Here is a 22,560-nt window from a genome sequence, read left to right as displayed (position 1 = left end):
GAGGAAGGGAGAGGGGGGCAAAATGAGCTTGTACATTTTTCAGAAGAAGAAATAGATAAATGCTGACACGAAAAGTAGAGATTTGGCTTATCTGAACTTCATTTTTCCATATTTCAAAGTCAAAGATCATAGGCTTCCTACGAAGGATTGAAATTTTACGAAAATTGATGAAAAACCACGAATTATGGAAATTTGAATTACCCATCTCAGTGACATCCACACGATAAAAACTAGTTTTTGGAGGATTTAAATACTTTTAAGATTGGTCAGATGGGGTTCAGATTTTAAACATTCATATTATTTGTTCATAGAGTTTAATCTGCAAAGTAAAGACCAACAATCAATGGTGGTTAAAAGACGAATAAAATTGATTTTTTCCTTAATAGGTGGCTCCTACATAATTTTAAGCGACCCTCTAATATCATTGTTTAATATAAGCTCAATTTGTTATGGTCTGAATTGAAAGCAACAAGTATATTTCAAAAAAGTAGGAAAAAGATCGATTCTTGATCGATCGAAACCAGCTGAAGGCAAGGCTCGTGGAACTGTTCAACCTCCTCCAATCTGTAGTGCGAAGCAAAGAATTCAATAATAATATTTTAAAGCGCAAAATGTCTTCGGATATGGAAGATGATGGGTTGCTATTCAAAAGTGATCTGGCGCTGGGAAAAGGAGATGACAGCAGGGTCGCCGAGAGGGGACAAAGGGGCAAATTGCCCTAGGGCCTCGAGGTCTAGGGAGCCTCACAAAGCAATGAATTCCGTTTTAAATGGAATTTATTAAAAGTAACAAAATTACAATTAAAAAGTAAAACATCTCAAACGAATTAGTGAATTTAAGCTATTTGCAAGGGTGTGGTGGCAAAATTTTTGCTCGCTTCGCTCGCAAGAGGCATTGTTTTTTCCATTTCCCCCCTCCTTCGGGCCTCCTAAACTTCATCACACCTCACCACAAAATAAACCGTACACCACAACTTTTCTCTATTGATCAGTTTCCCTTGTCTGGCGTACAATTTTTACGGATTTACTAACTGCTCATATTTTCGGTGTACCTAAACAAATGCCCCGGTGGACCTTTAATGAAGTTTAATTAGTGCCCTTTTTGTGTCTTGGACCCCTGCCCTCTGAAATTTCTGGTTGCGCGCCTGGGTGGTGGTGTGACACTCACTAAGAATATAGATCGGTTCTTTACTCGGCAGATTCAACTTCTGATCCTCTTCGCTCCTCGTCAGTGCCAAGTCGGCATGTTAATATTTCAACTATTAATTGGCAAGTTGTAACCAGTGAGAACCAACTGCACATTACAATGTTTCAGGGTTTGGGTGCACAAATGGCGAGAATATATACCAGAAAATCGATTAAAACCGTCAAATAGCGTTCTGCCTGTGGATAATAATTTTATGAGGAAGTTTGTATTGTAAGGTTTAATGAGTGCATTTTCCAGTGAACTGGAAGCATCGAAATTCAAAATTTTCTTGCCTTCTGCGGCAACCATGGTGCGGCCTCAGGTAGAAACTTCTGTGTGCCTTATTATTGTTCGTGTTGCAAAGCTACAAAAAGCTAACATACCTGAGTAAAAAGGTTCCTATTCTGTTAAATGATTGAATGAAGAGAATTTTGTGATAAAGATTTTCAAAGGAAAGCCTATTCCTATACTCTAATTAGGACTGGCCTTAGGGCCCGCCTGTGTCAATTTACGAGCAAAACTTCAAAATATTGAATTTCTATTTACAGTAACAGTTCCAAGAGTCATAAGCTCGTTAGGTAGTTAACGGGTGAGAAGGTATCTTCCATTTTCGACATTAGCGAATGCCTCAATTTTATTTAATTGAAAAATACACTTGACACGCTTCCTAAGAAATTTTTCTAGCACAGCTTTGCATTTGACCACACCCTTACTTTTTATAGCCACACCCACCAAGACCCCTTTAAGTTCTTCGTGGCCGGTTGAAAATTCTGAGCAAGTCCGCCACTGGTAGCTATATCCTTTGTCCGTTCTGATATAGAGATTTGACAAAACTATTAGAAAAAATTCCGTTATTATCAAAATTAAAATAGAAGTTGCGAATTATATACAGAGTTAGATTGACAAAATGCATTGCAGAGGTTTGTGACAGCAACTAAAGAATTTCAGGCAAAAATTTTTTATCAGGTAAATTTGTAGTCCATCCCCCTCCAACAAGGCTTGCCTCGCGAAGCCCTGCTTGTAGATATTGCTAACATTAAGTTAATGTGATTAATTTCACTTATATCGAAATAGTGTTATATCTGGAAAACCTAGACTTCATCTTCATTGGGCGTAGGCCAAGTAGGGAAGTGCAAGGAGTGTCGCAACCCTCAGCTTTGCATTCGTCCGCAAATCAACAAAATTTCTAGATTCTGAGTTTCAGCAATAGCGTAGTTTGTCAATGTCATGACATAACATAATGTCTCTTCTTATTGTTCTCAAAATTGATAGTTCTTCAAAATTCGCAAGGATTCTTTTAAATTTTTTCTTTACACTGATTTCTACTGTTGCTCCCACATTAAAAACGTCATGTGTAGGACCTTAACAGGTTTGGGGTAGTCATGGGTAATGCCGGACGCTGGGCACTCAGGGACAAATCTTTCCTGGTATATTTGTTTTGAATCTGTTGTGAAAATTAAAGAAAAATATTGTAAGCTGTTTCAAGAATTCCTTCATGAAAAATGCTACTTGATTGACGGATGAAATACTTTCATATCATCACATGCAGTGGCGGCTCCAGCTACTGCAGAGTGAGAGGGTAATGGGCGTGGCCTGTGAAACCATGCATATTTCGCATCGTTTCAGTGCTTTGTTCCAGACTAATTTTCCTTAGGAAAGAGGATCTACCCCTACCTAGCGCTTTTTACTTGGTTTTTAAAAAAATTTAGACCATGCTTTTAAAAAAGTGGGGGGAGGGTAATTACTCCCCCCTCTCCCCTGCTATTGATCACATGGCCAGCAAAAACTTCAATTCAGCTTTTTGTTTATCGAAAAGAACTAAAAGCACCAGTCATTTTAACAGTTAATTAATCTTTTATTGACACAAAATATCCAAATACATTTGCAATAGCGGATCTATACAGTATTGAGTAAACAAAAAAGAAATGCCCAAAAATCAGAAATGAAAAAATTATAGGTTACAACTAAAGTTAATTTGGGAGAGAGAATATTTTCACAGAATATACTAATAAGTTATTACAAACCAATAATTACATTATTCAAAATCTTGAGAATTTCTGATACTAGAAAAATGACATTGTCTGTTGTTTTACTGTGCTTTGTAAGCCTTGATAACATCTCGGATTGGAGCCCTACACATGGGGCAGCGATGTCCATCCATTTTCAGCTGTAAGCCACACATGTTGCAAACACACATGTGGCCGCATTGATACAAAACAGTGTCAACTTGATTATCAAGACAAATGACGCATGAACCAGCAGAAACAGGGCCTGACAGATCTCTCTCTGGGATTCTGAATTGATTAGAGGAAACAGAGCCAGAGGCTGAAACACAAATATGGAAAAATATATATTCAAGAAGAAACCATAATTCAGAATGAGCAAGCATACTTCCTATAGTGAACCTAAAACGCTATTTCGGTCTCTTGCTTATTTCAGTTCTTATTCAAGAGGACTCATTAAAGTGGAGGGGCTTATGTCAAAGTTACTAGAGACATATAATGCATTGCAAATGGTAAACATATTCACAAAAAAGCCATGCACTGTAAGATAATTAGCATTTTAACTAAGGTTGATAATGATTTATTGGTGTGAAGTTTCATCAAACAATATGAGAGAAGACAGTGGGCTGTAAACATCTTGAACATTTCCAATTAGATTTTCCTTCTCATGTTGTTACCTTATTGAATATATTTCAAAAGACTGACAGCACAATTTCAAATTCAGTTGGACAGCTGACTCTCTGGCTTCAAAAAGAAGTAAATGTAATCATGAGGTGAGCTTTTTATTGTTTGTCATGTGTCTTTGAAACATACCTTGCCCAACTTGCTCCATAAAAGCTGCGAATACAGCTGAAACTTCTTGACGTATGGACCGCTGTGTCTCCATTTGAATCTCTAATGTTGTCTGCAACATCCTTTTCATCTCATCCATTTGTGTTTTCAAGGAGTTAACTTCAGTAGTAAGTTGTTGCCTTTGAGTGCCAGTCATTGGTCTTGACGAAGTCCTTCTTTGACTGATATTGCTATGATTAGCTGTTCTTGGAGGTTGGCGATTGGAGCGTGGCAATGACCTGATGAACTGCTCCACAATTTCACCACCACCAACATTTTGAGCACGCTCCTGCAGAATCAAAATAATACTTCACATGCTTTTACTTACATAAAAAGTAAATTTGATGAAAGCCTTTTAAAACTGTATACAAAGATCGTATTGAACCAATAACCTTCAAAATGACACTGAAATATGGTATGGTTTAGCTGATGCCCAAAGTATTGAACAAAATTTCTCAAAATGTTCCTGACTAAATTTCAGAAATGAAAAAAAAAACTATTTTTGAAAAAAACAACTTAGGATACTTATGGACCTTTTTAGGCAATTGTTTCACATATTCCTTTCACATAAGGTAAGATAGGGAAAATTTGAATCATAGATTTAAAACCTGTTTCAATGAAAAATTTTGTGAAATATAAATAGGGAATGTATCTAAACTTCCCTTAATCAAGTTTAAAGGTAATATTTTACAGATATTCCAGGTACCTGAAACAATCTTTCCAGGTTATTCCTAAAACTGCCACCTAGAACAGAGCTAACAACATGAAGGTGACGGATTTGTGCAATGTCTTCTTCAATTGTTTCACTAAGAACTTGGACACCAGCATCAAGCACTCTCTGCAGATGTTCAATTTCACTGGCAGCATCAGAGAAGTCATTTGTTGTGGTTTCACTAATGACAGAGGCAGTTTCAAAGTCTTGTGTGTGCAATGCTGGGGTAGAGGCACCACTTATTGACCTGTCAATAAAAGTTACCTTTTCATCGAGAAAAAAGTTTTAGAATTATCTGAAGGTCTATGAGTAGAAGCTTGAAAATTAATTTATTACCTATATATTGCAGGCAGGATTGTAATTGCCTCTTAGAATGAATTATTTCTTTCCATAAAATACTTTTAGTCAAATCAACCTTGAATGCCCAATCATTTTTATTTACCAGAATACCAAAATAATTCATACTTAGATCATTATCCAATAACTTTCTTTTCTTGCATTGTAATGATAATAACAGATAATGAAAAAGTGAGCCTTTGTTTTGCTTGACAAATTAACTAAAAAGCCCTTGGGTAATACCCACTGATTTAACCTGCAAAATCTTTTCCATGCATAAAGGCCAAATATATGACAATACCTTGCTGCTTCTTGAACAATCCTTGTGATCGAATTGCTAGTAGCAGAAGCCTGAGGCATTAACCTAGTGGCCAGAGATTGCTCTAGTGCACTTCGGAACTCATGCCTTCTCAATGCTGATGAAACAATACTTCTTTGTATCAAACTTTGAATGTCTTCTGAGGGCTGACTGTCTGAGTTTTGATTTGAAACTGATGAAGAATTTGTGTCTCTGGAGAAAAACTGGAGCAGATTTTGTCGTGCACTTGTCCCTGTGACAGGTCTTGCTGTATTCTGCAACTCATTCAACTCTGACGATCGTTCCCTAATATAAAAAAGAGAGCATATCATTAAAATTTTGAGATAGCGTATTCAGAAATTTTCTTCGCAGAAAAAAAACAAATCAATGCACAGTAGAATGCTGGAATTGAGCAAGAACCAAAGATTCATAACTGGTGGAAAAGATTCATTTTTAAAAGAATGAGACACCTAGGTACAAAATTATGTGAATGTAATGGAAAATAAAAGTGACTTTAAATGTCTTTTAGAATAATGTTGGACCTATCAGCATTTTGGTGACTTTCTTTGAACAATAGACACACAATTTTGGTATATATTTTCCTGCCAAGGCCCTCAGGTCAAGGGGGCACATTGCTTCAACTCCCCGCCTCAGTGTTACCGATTCTTGACTTACAGAGGGCAATTATTTTTTATCAATTTTAACAGACAGCTTCTTTTGCTATCAAACAAAAAGAATAAGATATTTGAAAGAAAATTGGTTTTATTTAATACAACGGTATTTGCAAAATCTGATTCAAATTGAATTGCCTTGTAGTTCTCTGTAAAATGACATCAAAATTCTCCAGGGCAGCATTGCAGACTGTTTGTAGGACTTCACAAGCAGTGGAGCTATTTTCAACCCCGAGGTCAGGAGGAGAAGGCCACCAATTTTCGTCATCAAAATCATGGTCATCGTCTTGAAAAATGTCAAATTCTTTGCAGTCATCCAATTTTTCTTCGTTTATTTCGCAAGATGTTTCGCCATGAGCCTCAAAAATGGAATCATGTTTTGAATTAAAAAGATCTTCTGTTGATGACGAAAATAGACTGTCCAACGACGAGCTGTGTCTACGGCACACTGAAGTATCCAGTTGGTCACTGCTCACTAAAGAGTGCTCCGTATCTATTGCAATGTTTGTCCCTACCGGTTCAGTTTGAAATTCAGCCATGATTTTTTCCCGGCTTTAGATCTACCCTGTCAGATCCAATGAGGTATCCTTCGTTTGTGTTGTAGGTCGTATTTATATTGGCAGGAGATGACGATTTTTCTAAATTCGTCTATGACGCCATTATGACAGCAAAGCAAATTTCGTCCCTGCTGTTATTGTTGTTGTTGCTTTGAATTTTGTAGCCTGTCAGAGCATAGGTTCCAAACCTTTGATTGGCTGAGCGACCTAAATTCTCCATACCCCATTAGCCAATCATAATTCAAGAATATGACAACAAACGTGTCTCGCAGCTAGATTTAGGCCTATTTTGGATGTATGTATTTACCACTACCCACAAAAAATAAACGTGTAAAATGTACGGAAAGATAAACTAAATATTTTTTTATAAATTGAATTTTTGATAAATGTATGAAAAAACTGCCGTTGAACTCAGTCAAAATCAGTCAGTTACGAAGGCTTGAAAGTTGAAACTGTCCCTTTCAAAATTGTCCTGTTGATATTTAGGAAAATTTTTGGAGGGAGTAGTCATTCTAAAACTCTAGTAGCAGACGTTGGGGAAGGAAAGAAAGGGCGTCCTTTGGCTCATCGGTGTGAATAATAAGAAGCTGTTGTACTGATTGAGAGAATTTCAATTCTAGAATAAAAATGTGCATCTTCTTTGTCTTTAGTATTTTCATTAGGACATGTTTACACTTCCAAACTGCATATATTGCAATGATACAGAAAATTATCTACTGAATCGATGCAAATAATAGACAAATAATAGAAATATACCCAACTAAGTTAGTAAACAGATGAAATGAGATCAAGCAGTATATAAACTGTTTGTTCTCTTTTTATTTCATACTCTGTTTTTAAAAATAATGAAAGAGACTGTCAAAATCTTTCATTTCTGAAACAGTGGGGGAACTTTAGCCCCCCCCCCAGTCCGCAAGTGGCGCCGTGCCTGAATAAAAGCATTTGTTAGAAAATTATTCGGTCATCTTTTGCTAAGCTGGAGATCTTTTAAAGGGCATTTCTATCATATGCAAGCAGCTCTTCAATTTTTTTGAAGCTTGGAGCCTAAAATGCAGCTAGACCTTTTCGCTTTTTGGGAACCTTCTACCGAAGACTAAATGTTGCATTAAAAGTTCTAACTGCAAGGAGAGCGTGACTGGAGATGCTATGTAATGCGGAGTGACTATAAGAGGTGTCTACTTCAACCCCTAAAATAGCCACATCAACTACCAAACGGGCCAGTCCTCCTCTGCTTTTATAAGCGACTTCTAGTACAGGCTTCCAAAAAATATGCCCCGATCTAAAAATTGTCTAATTAATGGCCTTCAAGGGCTAATTCTTAGATTCACAGCATTCTTGAAAATAAAGGCCCTTTCTTCAGGTCGCCCAAGCCTCATTCTAGCAGGTCATCTTCTGTTTGACCTTCATTCCCTTCAAATTCCACGCACCCCATTCACGGTGCCTTTTATGTCTAGGCACTTGTAAGGGGCCCACCAGGAAATCTAACGGTGTCCCGCCTAGCCATAACGCCCCTGAGTAATCTTAGCAAATATGCGGTAACTAGGGGGTGGGAGACTATAGCACCTAAAGCATTGAAATTGGCGAGAAATATAAGAAATTTTGCTACTTAACTTTAAACCGAAATTCATAACGCTATGCACACCTGATGCCAGATAAATTTGCTAGTTGAATTCCCTAGCTAGTAGAACAAGAACAGAGAGAAAATCTTCAGAAGAAAATTCATGGAAACAATAATGGAAAAATGATGTTTTTCCAGAAAATGACGAGTTTCTTTGATGATGTTTTTTCCGGAAAATGACGAGTTTCTTTGAAGATGTTTTTTCCGGAAAATGACGAGATTCTTTGAGCATTCTCGTATTCGACTGTATTCGGCTAGCCTCTGTTCCACTTCATGTTGCTGTTGAAAAATGGCGGGATGAGCAATGATTATTTGGGCATTCTGTGATTTGGGAATAGGCTGCCTACGGCATACATAGCCACAAAAATATGGAACAGGCAAAGATTATACTCGTAAGCTGAGATCTTTCGATTTGAACTAATTTTTGCGCAAGCTGCTAGCTGAAGTGAAAGGAAGTCTCGGTCAAGCAGGCTCTGAGAGAAATTATGTCCTCAATGCTAAAAACACAATTTTTGTTTGCATTGAAATGCAGAATAATGCAGAGTTCCACCAAACTGTTCTGTTATAGACTTTTTGTTTCATGTGGACAGCAGTTATTCTGTGAAAGTGGTAATCAAACCACCGATACCCACGAAGTAATTGACTACACCGTGTTCACCCCACCAAGGGGAAAGGATAGAAGACTTACTAATAGTAGAATACCTAAAGAAGGCGAATCAAACAGTTTGCCAGAGAAATCTTCTGGGAAAGAACCAAAATCTGAGATTCCAACGAAAAGTAAGTTGAGCTAGAATCTAGAAGCTATTTCCCATGTACAATGAGAGTGGGGTGGTAGCACCAGAAAATGTTTAATGAACCCCTTGCCGGGTTGGAATAATGTATGATTTGGCTACGCATAGCTGAAAGCAACAGTACACTATGAGCTGCAACTTGCAAGGGAAGGCATTTAAGCTCTGGGCAAAGAACACCCAGGAGTGGCAGACAACAGAAAAAGACTGTATTTAATCAAACCAACCAGTGCAGTGGCAAAAATTACAGGGAGCATAGAAAATAGGGGGGGGGGGCACCAGAAAGTACACAGGAAAAAAACAGTTAAACCTGTCTCAAAAACCAATATATCCAATCATTTAGAATTTTTTCTCTAAAAATAAAAGAAGGCATGTGATATTTTGCACTCCTTGAAAGAAGAAGGCATGCACCAGGGCATGTGCGTGCGATCAGTGGCATCGCTTCACCTTCCCGACTAGGGGGGTGGAGGGTCATCAATAGAAAAATTTACCAACGAAGACATAGATTGAGAAGAAATTAGGTACTTTTTGACCTACTTAAAGCTGATTTTACTAACAAACTAAGGGTTTCGTAGACAAACTGAAGATTTGTCAATGAATTCATGAAGAATTGGGGGTGTTACACCCCCTGCTAGCTATGTCCCTGCGTGCGATTTGCATGTCGCTTTGACAAAAGTGTATGAGCTATTAGTCATAATCCTATAGGCCAGTGTTTTTTGACAATTTTTTATCCATGGCATACTTTTTCATTGAAATACTAATGAGGCACAGGCACACCACCAACAGAAAATATTTTGAAGAAGCTCTGTGGCCCATATTCACAATAAGGTTGTTCTAGTTACAGTGTTTTGAAATAGGAATAAAAGAAAATATGAGTAAAAGTATTTGAAGGAAGCAGATTTTTTGAACTGAACAAAGGGGTTTCTCAACTCAAATCCTGGGAAATTTTTTGGCAAAAAAAAAATTAACCAACATCTACCAAACTCTACAAACCTACCTTCCTCTATGACCTCTTAAATCTGCACATGAAGCTTGCTCAGTCATGATAAAAACAGAACTTTTTGCCAGAGTTGCTCTCTGTGTGACAGAATCATCAGTATTGTCTCCTTTTTTAAGAAGGTCTTGCTTCCTTTTTCGAGAAAGTCTTGCCCCCAATAAATATGTTCTAAATTTATTATCTGCTATCTTTCTTAAAAACTTAATCTGGAAAATGAGAAAACATTTGAAATTGGAATTTTAGCACTAAATTTAGAGCAGACTTTATTTCAAACCTGTTCTTGGTAAAACACAACAATAGTTTAACAATTACTCTGGTTTTGCTAACAAACCCCCTTGCACTCAAAAGTAAGACATGTGTAATTGCCAGGCATAGCTTTAGCAGGTGATGGTCCAAATTCAGGTATTTGGGCCTCAGTGGATTTGTTGGCAAAGCCAAGGCACAATCAGAATAGGGTGTATCTATTAAGCTTGGTTTCCACTATGAGTTAACGTGAGTTAATTTGAGATAATTTTGTGATCTGACATGGTTTAAAAATTATCTCATAGTGGAAACGGTCATTAAAAATTATCTCATGAAAATTAACTCGTGTTAACTCACGTTATCTCATGAGCTTGGAAACAAAAATTTTTGATTTCAAGCTCATGAGTTAACTTGAGATAACATTTTGTCAAAAGAAGCCGATGCGTGGGAGGGGAATGTGCTATAATTTGCACTGAGGTTCTTACGCTACGCACTTGCACTGAGTATTACTTTAGATGTTGAAAACAGTTTTCTTTACTAAAAAAGATTAATTGTGAAATAAGAGAAACATTTTCTCATTTCTAAGATCCTGTTGCAAGTGGTCGTATTCACCAAACGCATATCTTTTTTTGGTAGACTCTCCGTACCGAAAACCTTGGCGCAGATCGCGAACGGCACTTCTAGCAAAAAAATATTTTCCTTCTAAATATTCTCAAAAGCAGAAGTAAAATAAGTTGTTCTTGTAAGACGCCCGCCATAGCTGCAAGACTCAAATAAAATGTGATTTCTGAAATTTCAATACTTAATTCTATCTCAAGTGGAAACCGAATCGGTACATGGGTTAATTTTGAGATAGCTCGCGTTATCTCACGCTATTTCACACTATCTCAAGTTAACTTGAATTTAGACCATGAGTTAATTTTCAATTTAGCTCAGAATTATCTCACGTTAACCCATAGTGGAAACCAAGCTTTACACTAGTGTGTACATCTTGTGTATATCATTTGCTATTTTTTTATCTGGCATTCATGGCTGCTCATTGATATATGTAATCAAAATGCTAATTAATAGATTTTGCAGAGTTTCATTTGTAATTGTAATCATTATTTCAGAAGAAGTCAAAGAATTTGTGAAGTGCCTTGCTTACTGCAAGACTACCTTTAAAGAACCTTTGAAAGAACTCGGCATTTCTAGTATGTTCTCTATTTTTCTTGTATAGTTAAAGAAAAACATACCTACAGAAACGAGGGTGTCATTAAATTTGGAGACAATTTAAAAATCCAGAACATAATCAAGAGCTTCCAAATAATACTCTTTAGGGTGATATTGCAAATAGAGTATCAGAAATACTAAATTAACATCATTCTGTGCTGTACCCTTTTGGAGTTATCAAGGTCTTGGCATTAAGTGATGCTCAGTCAAATGTACTAGAATAGAATATATCTGGGTTATTCTCTACTTTTTCTAATCTGCAAACATAGGTTTGTAGTTGGATTTGTTTTCTTATTTGGGAAGCTTAAATTCAAAGAAAAGAATGGGTTTTGGATCAAGTTTCTAATTTGAGTTTTGCCAGTTGAGTGTATCTTGCAAGAATCTAAACCATCCAGTGTTGTATTTGCATCAGGCTGTTTGGCTTTAACAAAGTAATTGCAATTTTACATCAGTTTATGAGTTGTGATTTTAGACACTCAAGCTGATGAGGCATTTGAGGCATTGAAAACAAATCTTACCATGGAAATAAAGGGAGATGAGAATCTTGCTTATCACATCAAAAATTTAGGCTCAAGCAAAGGTTTGCTGTATCTTTATTTTGCAAATCAGATTTTTATTTTCAACGTTTTGTTGGATCATTGACAAGATTTTTGTGGAACTGCCACATTTTCTAAATATTGAATATTTCAATAGCAACATTTGTTCAAAGGTTTTGAGCCCTGGGGCAGCAAACATTACATGCCATTTCTTAACAAAGCTAAGTGCAAAGTGCAATAGCCAACCACATTATGCAATGGCATTACCATAAGTACCAAATATACAGTTAGAATAAGAAATTATCAAAGAGCTCATATGCAACTCGTTTGGTAGATTTTCACTGAACCGTGAACAGTAACTATCTTGCATTACACATTCATAATACTTATTCTTTCTGAAATAACAAGGCTGCTTCTAAGTTCAGACTATTTCCATAGATAAAGAAGAGGTTGCCTTTGAATGCTTCATCAACTATATCAAACAGAGATACCCAGTAAAGGAGACACAGCCGGAGTTGGAAGCGGCAACTGATCTTAGGAACATTGCAAATTGGTGAGTGTTGCAGCACTGTTTCTCTTTCAGGAAAAAGCTAATATATGTGGCTCAATAGACGCCAGAAATTTCATCTCTTTGTAATATGTAATATCCGTCTTTTTACTTACCATGGGAAGCTTGCTTAAACGGTGATTGTTTTTACCAAAGTGCATATTTTCAATGATTAAAACAAATTTTATTTAAGTGTTTCTTTCTAATAACGAAATATATCTGGTGTAGCTGAAATATTATCTTCTGTAAATGTGTAGTGCTTTAAATTTTGCATAGGCGAGGTATTAAAATAAAATTGTCTCTAGAGCGGAGATATATATACGTTTTTGGCGTATGTTGGAAACTGCGTATTTTGTTTGATTATTTGTATCTTGTTTGATCCTACAAATCCTGTTTGATTCTGTGTAATTCAACTCCAATCGAGTCCCTTTGGCTTTCCAGAATTTTTATATTAGCATATTTTACACATTCAAGCTTTTTGTACATGTTATTAGTGCTGGAAAGAAGGGCTTATTACCTTAAGCCATAATATTTTTACGTTACGTTTTATTTTGACTAGCTAATTACCCAAAACCAAAAAATTTCTTTCTTGACACTTTCAATCAATTAAAAATAGCAATGTTCGAATTGGAAGTTGTCAGGTATTTGTAGGCAAATCAGTTTGCACTCCAAGGTTTATGCTCTGTTCATCTTGAAAATTGTTTTCTGCTTCATTAAAGGCAATCGACATGTGTAAAAGTGGCTTAAGTCGTTTGTCAATCAATATTTGTCAATCATTTAGCGTGTAGGTGAAATCTCACTCACTGATAGGTCAATTCTTTACTGAAAGAAAGCCTAAGTCCCCTTGGTATCTGTCGATTGTCTTTTAAGATATTCAAATCGGGTTTATTTTAAGTTCAGGTGTATTGGAATAACCTCTGTTTCACATCAAAACCAGTCTGGGTTAGTGAAAATGAAATAGTGATCTTCGTGTATAACTGAGATGTTAAAATAATGTTTTATAGGCAAGCGAAGCATTTGAGTTCTACAAATTGAAATTAGGCCCATCCAAACATCTTTGTAGGTGCACAGAATTCTCTCCTTTTAGGTTTACGATGGCTCGAAAAATCAAGCGGAAGATAATATTCCACGCAGGACCAACCAATAGTGGCAAAACCTATCACGCCCTTCGGAGGTTTGAGAGATCGAATACTGGTATTTATGGAGGTCCCTTGAGAATGTTGGCTGCGGAGGTATACACCAGGACCAACACGAATGCAAGTAATTTTTACCTCACTTTTAATTTTGGCTTTGTTAAAATTTTTACTTCCAGACATTGTTTACTTTCAAGCAAATACGTTTGTTATGATATTGGAGAAAGCCACTGACGTATTGGCTTGAGCTTGATCTATCGTTTGTACCGTTTCATTTTCGTCCATTTTCTTTATCTTTGGGTACACAGGTTACTGATGTACAAGTGGCATCCAAACCTTTACACAAATAAGTATTGATTATGAGTTAATTCTAATTCCAAGAATAGTTATTTTTCAACTTTTAACAGCCAGGTTTTTTGACAGCCGTCTGGCATATAGTGTCATTATCTTCATTATCTTTATAAATATATACATCTTTCGAAAGTGTAGGGCACTGTGATTCTTGATTGAAATCACTGTGCGAGGATGGGAAAGACCAAGAGGTATAATCTTTATGACCAAGCAAGCTTAATGTTTTCTTGCCAAGCGTCAAAAGTAGGTGCTTTTCTCAACGTCGAATATTGCAAGATTCTTTAGTTTTTTTTAAGGTAGTTGTAACGTAGTACCGAAAAGTATTTTGGTTGAATTAATGAAAATGAAACTTATGTCGCTTTGCCCGTAAATGCTGTGGAGATGTTTTTGCAAATGAATAAATGTTAAAGTGCAACGTTATATTTTTATAACAAGTATGAATTTTTTGTGCAGGGTATTCTTTGCGACATGTTAACTGGTGAACAAAGACTTTATGCTACAAGTGAATTCCAACCATCAGATCATGTTTCCTGCACTGTTGAAATGTACAAAATTGATAATGAATGTATGTATGATACAAATTGATTCTCCTTTGCTTGTATAACTCCGTTACCTATGGCTTACCTATGTAAGCAGTAATTTTTCAAACTTGAACATAGATGGGTAATTCAAAACTGCATATTTATTTGCACTGCATACAATCTATTAACACTGGTTTTCCTGCTTAAGTTTTGCTGACTCCGTTTTACAGGTTTACGGCTTTACGTAATATTGAAGTTTATCATTCCTCAAAATTAATTAACCTGAGCTCCCCTTGGGGTAAAAATAATCCATGTTCGATTACCATTTACACTTAAAAGGCAATGCTTCATAGTAACTCTATATCAGGTGTGAAATGTGAGTCCTTTAACTTTATGTTGGTTAATGGATCAGAAGATCATTTCGCTTTTTTAACATTTTTCAAAGAATTTAAATAATCTTATAAGTCGATAAATCTTATATACGTCTCAGCCCATCAAGTAACTTTAATGGTGTGGTGTTATTCAAAACTAACAAAAAATAAGTTTTCCGAAATATTTTGGTGATTTGTTTCTTAGTCAATTTTCTTGCTCTCCCGGTTATTTTAAATATAAGATCCGTGACAGGTAATTACGGCGATCCTTTCAAGGAAGATTTCAACCAACGTTAAATGAATGCTAACTTCGAGCGTTTTCATTTGTTAATAGATGATTGTGCTGTTATTGATGAAATCCAGTTGCTTCGTGACAGAGAACGAGGATGGGCATGGACAAATGCATTTCTTGGTATGTTTAATCAATTTTGATACCTTTTCATTGATGATTTTTTATTAGAATAGAGAATGAATGCTACTTAATGTAACTTCACAAGCAATTTTACCTTTTTAAAAACTTGCTATTTATATATTTCATATGGTTTATTTAATCAAGCCTGGTTATTTGATGTGGTTTTTGGACGGGAAGGAACAAGCATATTTCTTGCATATTTTCTAACAGGAGGAGTTAGAGAAGACTTGAGTCAACTTCTAGCAAGTATTTTTTTAAGCGGAAGACATTTTTACACAAAATAAGGTTTGTTTTATTGAAGTAGGAAGCAATAAAGAACACGCTATTTGAAATTTTAGGTATTCAGGCGAAAGAGGTACATGTCTGTGGAGAGCCTGCAGCTGAATTAGCTTTGAGGTCACTTGTCCGTGCAACAGGGGATGATTTAGAGGTAGGCTCGTCATCGCCATCCTTGCCTGATGTTCTGGTTCATTTGTGATCAAATGTGAATTGGTTATCGTCTGCTGAATTATCGCAGTGGCCATTTAAATTTCTATCATTTTGGGGCATTGCGTACCCTTGACTCTTTCTTCGGCATTTGTTAAGTACATAAATTGTACTAAAAGTTGCTGTATCTAATATTACATAGATACGAAGATACCAAAGACTTACTCCACTTCACATTCAAACAAAGAGCGTTGGTAGGTTGGATTCAATTCTGATAAGAAATTAACTGCATTTTCAGTCTATTTAATAAGTATAAAATCTATAATGTTCTCCTTTAGTGCAATTTTGAATGTTCTAGATGTCTGAAAAGGAGAAGGGATTTCTGGTTACTGGATACGGGGGTAAACACCCCTAAGCGTAAGCCACCTTTGAACAACTACTTAGAACCGTCATGGAGGCCTGTTCAAAAGATCAAAGAGGATGTTCTGTAGTGATTAATTGCAGTTACCCATTCTTTAATGATCACCACCGAACATTAGTTTTTTCATTACATGTATTTTATTTTGTTTTCTTTATTCATAATAAGCTTTTAAAAATTGTTATTTTAAATACCTCTTTCAAGGAATAAGCATTGATATTTTGCTTTGCACGGACAGGAAGTCTAAAGGCAGTACGGCCGGGTGACTGTGTGGTTGCGTTCTCCAGGCAAAAGATCTTTCAGATTAAAGATGAAATCGAGAGAAAGACAAAATTGAAGTGCTCAGTAATTTATGGTGGTCTGCCTCCTGGTTAGTTCTTTAAAGACATGTCGCTTTTCACTTTAAAGTGGACCTTGTTCAGTAAATATCAATACTGCCTGTGGGTGATAAAAATCTGCAGTATTTAGACTTTGATGAATGATTCTGATGCTTAAGTGCATGTCACTAGAAAGTACTAGGACTTTTCTACACATTTGCAGCAAAGGACGATAATTATACTGAGTCTGCATTATGAAGCTCCCCATGCTCTGGTGTCTGTGTTGCACGAAAAAGCCGCTTCGTATGCCCATAATAATGTTCCTTTTTCTGCTAATTTGCTATGTATATACCTCGGCTTTTTTTTATATCAAGATGCTCTGCTTTTGATCTGCTACTAAACAATTCCATTAATTTTACATAATATAATGTTACAAAGAATGACTTTCCACGTTTGCAGCTATCAGACTGGAGCAAGCAAGAAAATTCAACGATCCTCAATTTGAGGAATGTATTTTGGTTGCTTCCGATGCTATTGGAATGGGCCTTAATCTGTAAGTCAACAGTCTACTCGAAAGATTTGTGATAATGTCAATTGTAATCTCATCTACTTTGCAAGACTATCAATAAAAAAATTACTAGTTTTAATCTGCTTGTCTTAGAAGTATTGTTAAAAGTATTGCAAGGTCAAAGGAGTATTGCAGTCTTAGAAGTATTGCAAGGTCAAAGGAGTATTGTTAGCTGCTCGGATCTTTTCTATTTCTACAGAGTTGTTTTTGGCACCTAAATAAAAGATGGTACAAGATTTTCAGGCTAGATATTGCAGATTCTGAAAACGGGATTTTCTATTCGCTTAGACCTAATTTGTACAGTTTTCTTTGATGTATAATTATGAAGAAGAAGCTATTAAATCATTTCATAAAACCTTTTCGCCTTAGGAGCATTCGGAGGCTGATATTTCACTCCTTGCGAAAATTCGATGGAAAAAAGATGATACCATTGCCGCCTTACCATGCCAAGCAGATTGCCGGTAGAGCAGGCCGGTTTGGTACTGATTTTCCAGAAGGATTTGCCACCACGTTTGTTTTCTATTATTTTCATTTTGAAATATTTTAATAATTAAGTAATCTGTTAAGTGATCTACAATCCTTTTTAAGGTTTATTGATGCTTTTTGCTTTGGATCAAGCTTCACTCAAATCGCGTAAAGAAGAAAAACCTTTATATTTTTGAAAAATTATTGTTTCAGTCCTATGTGACAAGAACCCTGAATTAATTTGAAATAGATTTGGGACTTGATCTGTTATCATGTACTCTAGGAAGTCAACGGGTTAAGGTTGCGTCATTTAATGCGCTGTTTTCACCAAGAGAGACTTTGAAAATCACATTATAAGTTGTCTTTTAGCTACAGCCAACCTCTTATTAGCGGGCTTCGAGGCTGACCTCCTTTCAGGGAACACTTGTTTGATGTGACTGTGACTATTGCTCGAAACTTGAATCATCTTGCTGCATTTTTTCCTTTAAAGCAATTTGATGGAAGTAAGCACGTGGTTACGTTTTTACTGTTTTATGATGCAGGCTTCATGCAAAAGATTTATTACCACTTCGTGAGATGCTAAATTTGCCCACTGATGATGTGGAGGTAAGGGCATGTCTCAATAAAAAACAGAATCATGAATTTTATTTTGTTTGCATAGAGCAAGTAACAGTGGAATTTTAGCAATACTTTTTATGCTCTTACTGTTGATTTTAGTTAAACTGGTCTTCTGAAAAATTCTCTAAGAATTCTTATAGGGCTTTTATATGCAGTTGCAGATATGCTGTTTTCTCTTATATGGATATTTTAGAGACATATTCATAATTTAATTAACTAACAATGTGTGATTGCATTTATAAAACATGTTGTCGTTTCTTGTGAAATTTATCAGCATGGTGGTTGTAAGGCTCTGAATTTATTTATATTTTAAAATACAATCGAATTCAAGTCAATTTATATTTCAAAATACAGACGAATTCAAGACAATTTATATTTCAAAATACAGACGAATTCAAGACAATCTATATTTTAAAATACAGACGAATTCAAGACAATCTATATTTGACAAAATAGACGAATTCAAGACAATCTATAGTTAAAAAAACATTCGACTTCAAGACAATTTATATTTCAAAATACAGACGAATTCAAGACGATTTATATTTCAAAATACAGACGAATTCAAGACGATTTATATTTCAAAATACAGACGAATTCAAGACAATCTATATTTCAAAATACATTTTAATTCAAGACAATTTATATTTCAAAATACAGACGAATTCAAGACGATTTATATTTCAAAATACAGACGAATTCAAGACGATTTATATTTCAAAATACAGACGAATTCAAGACGATTTATATTTCAAAATACAGACGAATTCAAGACGATTTATATTTCAAAATACAGACGAATTCAAGACGATTTATATTTCAAAATACAGACGAATTCAAGACGATTTATATTTCAAAATACAGACGAATTCAAGACAATTTATATTTCAAAATACAGACGAATTCAAGATAATCTATATTTCAAAATACATTTTAATTCAAGACAATTTATATTTCAAAATACAGACGATTTCAAGACGATTTATATTTCAAAATACAGACGAATTCAAGACAATCTTTATTTAAAAAAGCATTCGAATTCAAGACAATTTATATTTCAAACTACAGACAAACTCAGGACAATTCTTAGTCAAATGTTAATATCTCTTCAACTATGTTCATGCTCTAAATTGTTTATTGTCAAGCCATTTGCCGTGTCTTTCTTCCAGAAAGCTGGATTGCGTCCAGGTTATGAGCAAGTCGATCTACTTTCACACATCCTCCCAAAAGCATCTTTAACTGAACTACTGGTCTGTTGCATTTTCTATTTTCTACTTGTTCCTCTACTTCTAAACAAATTTGGTAAATTGTTGAAATATATATAAGCATGTTTATTCAAATGCTGAACAATTTTAAGATATACTTTTTGTGACGTCATACTTTCTGTAGAAATAATTTTAAAAAAGCCTTTGATTACTAATTTTGCAGTTCTAGTTTAATACACTCCACCATAATCTTAATCATGATCATAATCATCACCATAATTACTAGGGATATATTTAAGAACATTGAAGTCAATAAAAATATATTTGCTGCTCGCTTACACCATTATTCAATCTTTAGTCTTACTTCTATACATGTTATTTGGCTGCTTTTGCATCAAAACTTTCATGTGTAGAGGAAAGGGATTTGCAAGGAACGGTTTCGAAAATCATGGATTGAATACTAAGTTGTCTTGAGTAATGTTTAATTAATAAACTTTGAAGCCTTTTCATAAGATTTCATTCAAAGTTATTGTTATGTCGGTATTTTCTAAACGATGAAAGTAATTTTAAGCAAAAAATGTATTATATATGTAAGAAGAATTCCTTTGTTAAAAAGATTGCAGCGTTGAGGAAAAAAATTATTTGATACTTCGATTGAATTAAGAGCATAATTGGTGATAGGTTTGTACTCTGCAGTTCACTTTGAACTGTTCTCAGCATTGAAGCTGAGTTTCCAGAACAATCATCTTTATTAGCAAAAACGATGAATTTCGTCTGCAATATATCATCTATTTTACTGAACTTCCTCTTTCTTCCAGACTGTCTTTGAGCAGTTTGCTAAACTTGATGGTCGTTACTTTTTATGTGATATTGAGCACACAAAGGTAAGATGATTGCCCCAAAAAAGGCAATTATTAATGGCAATTTAGCTATATAATGCTGAAATCTATTGCTCTTAATTTGTAAGCCTAACCTTCATAAAGAAGATAGAATAAAGGACATATTTATTATTATAGGCCATTTATTGCTGCGCAATCTACTAGAGTTTAATCTCCATTTTTGTCCTATGATATCCATTTCAAGAATCAATGCAGATGTTTGGGGTGCTTCAAATGCTTGCATATTTAAGTTTATACTAAAGAAGAACCTTGAAATCAATGTTTTTTCCCATTCGGTACTTTTCGTACAGCTATCAAGAGCAAATTAGAAATTATTTTAGATATAACCTGCTATGTACGTTACATCAGTTCAAAACGTCAAGATCAAGTCTCGTTTTTTCCAATATATTCAAAGTGGCAGCACGATCAAGACTCAACAGTCTGCTAATGCACAAAGTAACCCTTTTCTTGTTAATGGAATGTCCTCTTTTACTGCGATAAGAATATCAGGCTCCTATTCCGCTCACATACTTAAAGATGCTTGAATTTCTTATTAAAATGGGTCCGTGGAGAAACAAAACAAAACCTGAAGAAACCAAACAAACGAAACTATTGTACGAAGTACCCTTTTAGAAAGCGACAACTTCATTTAGTTTTGTTCTAAAATTTTCATCTGTTATTTCAGAGAAACTCTGAATTGAGACTTAATTCTTGTTTTAAAAATTTTGAAGTTTTGAAATTTATGTGGTATGTGATTTGTTTTTTTTTTAAATTTCAAGGTCGTCTGTTGGCTTTTATTTCTTTGTCAATTCTCGTTTGCAGATGTCCTGTTGCGTCTTTTATTTCTTTCTTTGTTTAAATAAGAGTTCTGAACAGAGACATAACTTTTACAGAGAATGGCTCAAGAAATCGAGCACATACCATTGACGTTGCAGCAGCAATACCATCTGGCATCAGCAGCCACGGACAGAACAAATAAATCTCCTTTCATAACCAGAGCAGTTATAAAGGTTTGTCTAATTATTTGTAGTTCATTGTCCAGACAAGGAAAGCTTTATTTACTTAATACCAGTACTTCGTTGGAATGATATATCATAAAGCAATGGACAATATTATACCGATATGATTATCAGTTTTATCGTTGTTCCTTAATCAAAATCATGTCAATTCTGAAAACTACAGTAGTTCAAAAAGGAAAGATCACACATTATTTTAGGTGTTGAAAGTAAATGAAGATTTATTTTTTGCATTTTAAGGTATTTTGAAACCTGTTCTCTTCAAATGTACAATTGTTATCACAATGCACATGGTTTAACTTTTTTCCCCAAATATTATCTCTCGGTAATTCTGGTTTTTAGATAGCTAGGCTGTTCAGTGAAGGCAAAGCGATTGGGCCTAATCAAATGAAAGAGATTCTTAGATGGCCCCTTAAAAGGCCACGTTCACCGGATGATCTTTTAGATCTTGAATCCATCCACGACGTGTTTGACCTGTATTTATGGATGAGGTAATTCTTTATTTTGGGATGTAAATATCATTTTCTTTCAGGCTTTATTCATTTCTGTCTTTTAAGCCGTTTCAAATTCTCCAGATGGCCTATCACGTGTTATATGCACGGATAATATTTCTGTCATTATTTCAAGAGGCGCATTAAGTTGTAGTTAGTTATGTTGCTTCACCGTAGTGCTAGAAATCTTTTTACTGCATTATGAGTTGACGTTTTTTTGTTTATTTAATATTCATTATAAAAGCGATCTTTTTGTAAAGTGAACATTCTCGCCTCGTTTAACTTAATATTGAAATGAAGTTCGAGCAATTTCCAGGCACAATTCTCTTTTTAAATTATGAATTAACAGCTGCGTTGCATTGTGACTTCTGCACACTGTACGTTATTTTTCAGTTACAAATACGAGGCTATTTTCATCGAAAGAGAGGATGTCAGAGAACTCCAAGTTGAGGTTGAATTACTTATTGAAATGGGACTTGATAGGCATCCTCGTAAACAAAGCAAACAAAGCTGGAGAACGAAGCAGAATCCTTTTAGGTAGCGAAAAGTTCACTTAGTTTTATTCAAATTCCGAGTCATCTGTAAATTTCAAAGAAATTCTGAATGGAAATTTTATTCTAGAGTTGAAAGTATAAAATTTTTAACATTTTATATGATAGTGTGAAATTTCGAGAAATTCTATTGTCTTTTATTTCATTTTGAATTCTCATTTGCTGGAGTCTCGTTGCGAACACTGTTGCTGTAGGTTTGATTCTACAACTTCGTTTTATTATTGGTCAGCATTTATGTCATTATTTTCTATTTGAAATATCCACATCATGTAATTTTTTATTCCT

General features: G+C 35.1%; 2 protein-coding genes across 3 annotated transcripts; one reads left to right on the top strand and one right to left on the bottom strand.

The window, feature by feature from the left end:
- Positions 1-3,121: 3,121 nt before the first annotated feature.
- On the bottom strand, positions 3,122-6,680 carry LOC135696069 (uncharacterized). The gene is made up of 5 exons (XM_065215344.2): positions 6,175-6,680; positions 5,369-5,671; positions 4,726-4,978; positions 4,002-4,308; positions 3,122-3,510 (listed from the first exon to the last, which is right to left on the bottom strand). Exons 1-5 carry the CDS (start codon positions 6,573-6,575, stop codon positions 3,275-3,277), a joined length of 1,500 nt encoding a protein of 499 aa, XP_065071416.2. The 5' UTR covers positions 6,576-6,680; the 3' UTR covers positions 3,122-3,274.
- A 1,789-nt stretch (positions 6,681-8,469) lies between these two features.
- Positions 8,470-22,400, top strand: LOC135696068 (ATP-dependent RNA helicase SUPV3L1, mitochondrial). Of its 2 annotated transcripts, none has more exons than XM_089112309.1 (18): positions 8,470-8,988; positions 11,355-11,432; positions 11,924-12,031; positions 12,426-12,540; positions 13,622-13,790; positions 14,472-14,583; positions 15,245-15,322; positions 15,661-15,752; positions 15,951-16,002; positions 16,405-16,536; positions 16,943-17,036; positions 17,421-17,561; positions 18,059-18,122; positions 19,304-19,384; positions 20,158-20,223; positions 21,111-21,227; positions 21,576-21,724; positions 22,118-22,400. In XM_089112309.1, the coding sequence occupies exons 1-18, from the start codon at positions 8,697-8,699 to the stop codon at positions 22,263-22,265; spliced, it is 2,088 nt and encodes a 695-aa protein (XP_088968435.1). In that variant the 5' UTR covers positions 8,470-8,696; the 3' UTR covers positions 22,266-22,400. The 2 variants fall into 2 exon arrangements, with proteins under 2 accessions (XP_088968435.1, XP_065071414.2); XM_065215342.2 differs by having other exon boundaries at positions 11,352-11,432.
- The last annotated feature ends 160 nt before the right edge of the window (positions 22,401-22,560 follow it).

Source organism: Rhopilema esculentum, chromosome 14 (assembly GCF_057945365.1).
Source record: "Rhopilema esculentum isolate cy_ngs chromosome 14, ASM5794536v1, whole genome shotgun sequence".
Taxonomy (NCBI): Eukaryota; Metazoa; Cnidaria; class Scyphozoa; order Rhizostomeae; family Rhizostomatidae; genus Rhopilema; species Rhopilema esculentum.
Note: the sequence above shows the minus strand (reverse complement) of the source record. Positions and strands in the feature narration are given on the sequence as shown.